Raw genomic sequence first — 6,282 nt, 5'->3', positions numbered from 1 at the left:
ACTGTTAAATTTGCTTTTGTTGTTGTTGTTGTTTCTGACTGTGAAGTAATGAAACTGTAACATGAAATGTTTTTTTAAGGAACAGTCATAAATTCTTATGGTTTTACTGCACATTGTACAAGAGCACAATATATTCTTTTTTATTTGTCTGTTTAGTGATCACATCTACATCACCTATATTTTGTATCTCATGGAAAAGTATTCTGCTGATTTTGCCATGATTATAGATGGATTAGTTGTGAAGATTCAGATCTTGATTCTTAGCCGGATCAAAGTCTCCTCTCTTCCTTTATAACTCAAGAAAGGGTTTTCCTCTCTTAGAAGATCCCACTCGATCATTGCTGCAACCACATGACTAAATAAAATCTAACATTGCCATCTAGTGTCCAAGTACTAAGATATTACACGTTTTTAGCCTAGTGGTATCAGAGAGCCTTTGAGTATATCACTTGTAACTGTGGGGTTCTCAAGTGAGAGAAACATTGGTTTTTTTGCAAAACTTTCCCTTTAGTCTTTTTTTTTCCTCAAAGAAATAACTTCATATCTAACATCATAATAAAATTGTTTTATAATGATGTTAAGAATCTCTGCTTTTGCACAATTTCTAAAGGACTGTGTTCAGTATTGGAGTCAACTGGGGTAGGAAGTGCAGAGTAAACTTCTCTCTGTGCTCTTCCTCTCACTGTTCTGCTGGAAGCTGTTTGAAGAGTTGACACAAATGAGCTTCTTACCACAGAGTCCGATTCACCTGGGAAAAAAAACTTCCCTTTGGAGAAGGTGTCCATGCAGTTCTGTGACACAAATGGTAAAAATGACCTTAATGAAATAAGGAGAAAGGAAAACTATTCAAGAAAGCATTTTCTGTCTATGGGGATTTTTTTAAAAATAATGTGTACAGAACATCTTTTAATACAAAGAAATATCATGCCTTACAGGGGAAGGCCCATTTCTTGGTAGTGCCCCCAACAGCTTGCAGAAGAACTCGCTGTCCATGGCTTTGAGCACCCAGGGTGGCAGCATGAGCAGGCTGAGTGTGCTCCTCTTCCTGCTTTAGGTGCTTGTAACACAACTTAAACATATATAATGAATGGTAGAAGTACATCTTTGAGAGATGCATTGATTTTAGGTCTATTCACTTCTAAAGTAAAATGAACTGCTACCCTGAAAGCTTCTTTCAGAATTGCAGCCTGGTAGCTCCAAGCAGACTGTCAGGCTGCATGTTTATTTACTGCTCCATTGCACCCCTGTGATTTATTCTTTCTCACATTCCACTATTGATTTTTCTGTTCTGTCTTTCTTCAAACACAAATATTAAGAAGTTCCTTGTAAGCCAAGTTGCCTTAACCACTGTTTGAAGAGCCCTTTCTTTAGGGTCTCTCTCCCCAGCCTGTGGCAGCCAGACAAGAGCCTTTAGCTCAGCCTTCCTCCAGCTGGGAACACCAGCACAGCTCCAGCCATGGAAACTGTGGAGATCAGGCCCCAGCTGCCAGAGAGTTCCAGAGGAACTGCAGAACACTCCACAGCCAAATTCTGTGATGTGATCACAGGTGATTGTCATAACTTTATTCCTGGAGCTTTATAGGGAAACATATTTTGCCCATATTATAGAAGAGTTCTTATTACTGCCCTTTTCACTAACACAGAAGATCAACAGATGTCCACAAAACCTTCTGGGATCCCCTTTTCTGTAGTCAAGTGGCTGTTCTTTGTGTTCAATACAGTCTCATCTTTGAAATTCAGTGTAAAAATGTAAAGGTTTGACTGGGAGATGAGGAATTAGGTATGGTTGTTAACATGCCTTTAGAGCTGTGCATTTCTTTGGTTAGGAGAAACTTTGCTTCTCTACAATTTTGTGAACACTTATACATTTCTCCCAATAATCTTTTATGTTTACTGTCTTGATTAGTTATTGCTCATCTGTTTTTGTTTCTAGTTTATACTCCAGTCTAATGAGATTACACAAGATCTAAAAAGATACTCAAATTTGCTAAACCACACTGAAAGTTTTGCTCACATGTGTGATTCTGGTTGGTTTTGATTTATTGGTTGGTTTTTTGTTCTTTTTTTTCTCCACTGTGTGTTTCTCTTTTTCCTGTTCAATGAAAACAAATGAAACTTCTTTTAATCAAGTATCATTTTGTAGGTTTTCATTGCTGCAATATTTAGTATTTAGTTGGCGTATGAGTATTGTTTAATTGCAGTGTGTACATAATGCAGGAATATAGACAAATGAGTTTTGCAAATCTTCTATCCACGGAAAATTATGTCTACTTAATATAAAAGGTAAATGTTGCATCTAACTTAATTGGAAGCAACTTATTTCTGTTGATAAAGAATATTCTGTCATTGGCTTCATTCTATACACTAGCAATATCCTTTCATTCCTCTGGACTAGAAGGTACTTCATATGCCCATGCCTTAAGGAGGGCTATTTTCTTCTCATTCCATCAACAGGTATTAGCACTAGGAGGGTGAATTTATTCCTCCAGAAGTAAAGATTTTCCATTCTCCATGTCAGACAAGTTGATAAATCACTGTAAGCCAGGGGCTTGTGCTGTGACTCACGTACAGTTGGTCGTCCATACATAGACATGACTGCCATAGTTTTTACAGGACAGAAAGACACTCTGGTTCAGATTTTAGGTGGAAAAAGGGCACATGTAAAATGGTGAAATCAGCCACTGAGAATTTTCTATGAGCAGTCAGAGAAACATGACAGGAAGGGAGTTTACATGTGGAAATGGGAGAGCTTCCCATGGTTTCTCATCTACTCCACATGGAGCTGCCTGGCTCCAACCTTGCCCCACCCCACCACAACTGAAAGGGAGTTTGATTCCAGAGGAGCACATTTCCATGGAGACTAAAGAAACAGCTGACCAACCGTGCACATGTTCTGCCAGGCTCTTATCAATACAAAATTACTAAAATAGTGCTCTAAAGCCAGTGAGATAATTTCTGTGATGGGTATCCCTACAATAAACTACAGGTGATGCTTTCAGGAGCTCTTTTGGTTATGTGCTGTATCTGGAGCAAGATTAGTCTTTCATATTTTGGTGTGCTCAAAGTCACAATAAATAGCATGTGAGTTAGCCCTTCACCCCTTGAAACAGTAACAGATTCTTCTCCCCAAAAAAATATTAGAATTGCAAATCATTATAAATACCATAAAGCAATCAAAGCTTGCAGAGATAAAGCCAATATTGTGTTCTGCAGGTTTAATGAAAAATCTCTGTTGATTTTGTAGTTATGCTTTCATTTGATCTATTTCTCAGGCTTTTTTGTGATGAAAAATCTGAGCAGATTGGTTAACAAAAAATTACTATTCTCTGGCCATTTTCTTTTATAAATATCTATTAAAAGTTAGAGTCCATTTTTATTTAAATCTGTTTCCAGAAAAAAAATTTATTTTGGAGTTACTTTTTGTAGCGGAGGGAGTCCCGGAAGCAGGGGAATCCAGCCAGAGTCACGATACGAACACCGATACGATTTGAGCATCGTGCTCCAGTTTTATTATTAGGTTACACCAAGTTATACTTTTTCTAAAGTTCACGCCCCTTTCCCATGAGAAAGCCTCTAAGCAGCGGGGGAGCTGACCAGTGTATACCTTTTCCCAAGGCTGTTCAAGGCTGCCGGCTGGCAGGTGCCTAGCAAGCCTATCTTCAGCCTGAGGCCCCTTCAGGGGTACTTCTGCAACAGCCCTGGGATGCCCAAGCCCTCCTGGGGTATCCTATATTCCACAAGGAATCCCTCTACACATCCCCCGTTTTCTTTTTGGGCAACCCAGGTCTGGTCGATGATTTTTCGCAGCCCTGCTTTAAGGCAAGAAAAAATACACCAAAGTATTATTAAACCTAATATAACTACAAATAGCAATCAGCAGCCTTCTACTACCAAGGTACACAGCCATCTGGTGATACCCAGACCCTTAAGCCAATCTCCAATAGGGTCGTCTGTCTCCTGAAAGATGTGTAGGCCCCTCTGGAGGTCAGAGAGGTGCTTGTGAATTGGGACAGAGTGGTCAGAAAGATTCATACAGCACATACTCTGGAACTCTTCGCAGCCGTGGCTGTGAGCTAGTAGTAGAAAATCAGTGGCTGCTTGATTTTGTAGTATTGTATGTCTAACACTAGTAACATCTGCGCTTAGCTCATCAAGCATCTGCGAAGTTATGTTTAACTTATCCCTCTCCCAGCAAGCAAGTTTATGCAAAATAGTGTGAGCCCTGGCTGCCGAAACACCAGGTAACAACATAGATACTAGCCAGATTAACTGCCTTCACTTGATCTAAATGGGCGGACAGCTGATTGAAAATGTCCGCTAATGCTCCTGTCTCAAGACAGTCAAAAAACAATTTCTCACTCTATCTCTGTGTCTGGTGCTATACCCAAAAATTTATGCAACTCTCCTTCTTGGTTTTGCCTTTGGGGAGGGTTCCCTGACACCTACCACAAGTCACTAGCAACCACCTAGGGCAGCTGTTACATTCGCCCCAGAGTCTCACTATTTCTCCTGCTACGGAGAGTGGTGGATTTGGCAAGTCCTCAGCTCCTTCACTCAGCCACGTCTGCAGCCTCTCCCAAGGCTCCTCGGAACAGGTTTCAGAGTTCCAGCTGTTGAAGTAGTGGCGTCACTTTCTTCAGGAGCTGATGCTGACTGTGCCTTCTTGTTTCGGGGTCTGTAGCATGGCACCACTTTGCTGGGCACAGCTCTGGTCAGTGATGCAGCGATGACTTGTCCCTGTTGTTGCAGGCCATTCTGTAGCATTGCAGTCCACGTTCGTTCCCAGAGCAGGAACTGTGAAGGGGTTAACAACAACTGTACGATGCTGATGTAGTAATTTGAACACAGGACATCTGCTGTAAAGATAGACTGCAAAATGCTTTGTGTAGATAAGTCAGCAAGCTTTTTGATTACTTTTTGCGTTATTTGTTGGTACTTCTCCTTCTTTTGGGGCTGCTTCCGGGCCGCCCCGGCCGGCTTTGGCTTTGCAGGAGATGGAACCGCAGAAGCCGCGCTGCTGCCGGACGTCCCGCTGTTCGGCGGGGGGGGGTGAACTCTCTGCCGCTTTTGGCTGGGTTTTAGGACCTCTCTGTTGCTCTGCCGCTTTCGACAGGACAGCAGGACTGCCTGTGTCTCCTTGGCCCGCCTGTGCCCCGCCCCCTGGGTCTGGCGGCTCAGCTTCCGCATTCGCAGCCATTCCTCCCTCGGCTGTTGGAAGGGTAACATCCGGCTCTGCTGAGTTTAGCAGCTCCTGCACTGAGCGGACGCGCGCCGCCGCGTTTTTAACCGTTTTTCTCGTGGCCAACCCGAAGGACCGTGCTACCCTGGACTCTGCTCTGGTCTCTGGCCGCCGCTCCATAAGACCCCCATCTGTTCCTTTCCCAGAGCTGCTATTCTCTAAAGCCTCTATGGCAGCTATAGCAACTGTCTTTTCTGTTTTTATTTCTGTGAGAGTGCTAGTTACTGCCCTCCAGGTTAAGCCGAGGGCTTTAGCTTCTTTAGCTGCCTTTCCTCCCTCAATCGTGGACAGGCACAATTTATATCCAACTTCCCCCCACGCTTCAGTTGAGAACAAACGCGAAGTGTAACTCAATAATCCATGTTCCCGGGCCCACGTAACGAGGGCATTCAGATCTCGGTCTTTTACGATCTCGCCTCTCATAGAGAGAATATTAGCTAGGAGTCAAGGTCCTGCCTCGTAGTCCATAGCTTCTGTGCTGCGGGTATTCGCTAGGCTGCGCGAAAATACGGTCTCTGGCCACTCAGCTTTGAGGTTTAGCCCCCGGCTTTACTCGGCTTCGGGACTTACCCTCCGGCCTTCTATTCTGCTTCGAGACCGGGCCCCTGGCTTTACTCGGCTTCGGGGCCACCCGCTCTGGTTCCCCTGGCTCCGCCGCACCGATACGATGAAATTCGGAGACTTACCGCATTGAAGCGAACCTCCCTGAAGCAAAACTCACTCGGGTCCCTGCCGTTCGGGCACCACGTGTAGCGGGGGGGGGGTCCCGGAAGCAGGGGAATCCAGCCAGTCACGATACGAACACCGATACGATTTGAGCATCGTGCTCCAGTTTTATTATTCGGTTACACCAAGTTATACTTTTTCTAAAGTTCACGCCCCTTTCCCATGAGAAAGCCTCTAAGCAGCGGGGGAGCTGACCAGTGTATACCTTTTCCCAAGGCTGTTCAAGGCTGCCGGCTGGCAGGTGCCTTGCAAGCCTGTTTTCAGCCTGAGGCCCCATCAGGGGTACTTCTGCAACAGCCCTGGGATGCCCAAGCCCT

The 6,282-nt window shown here is 44.2% G+C and overlaps 1 protein-coding gene across 1 annotated transcript; it reads right to left on the bottom strand.

Annotated features, from left to right (window-relative positions):
- Positions 1–3,508: 3,508 nt before the first annotated feature.
- LOC309578590 (uncharacterized protein) lies at positions 3,509–5,983 on the bottom strand. Its single transcript, XM_082291333.1, has 2 exons — positions 5,926–5,983; positions 3,509–5,208 (listed from the first exon to the last, which is right to left on the bottom strand). Exon 2 carries the CDS (start codon positions 5,185–5,187, stop codon positions 4,555–4,557), a length of 633 nt encoding a protein of 210 aa, XP_082147459.1. The 5' UTR covers positions 5,188–5,208; positions 5,926–5,983; the 3' UTR covers positions 3,509–4,554.
- Between the last annotated feature and the right edge of the window lie 299 nt (positions 5,984–6,282).

Source organism: Coloeus monedula (assembly GCF_965178545.1).
Source record: "Coloeus monedula genome assembly, chromosome: 15".
Taxonomy (NCBI): domain Eukaryota; kingdom Metazoa; phylum Chordata; class Aves; order Passeriformes; family Corvidae; genus Coloeus; species Coloeus monedula.
The sequence above is the reverse complement of the archived record's forward strand: the minus strand, read 5'-3'. Positions and strand labels throughout refer to the sequence as shown.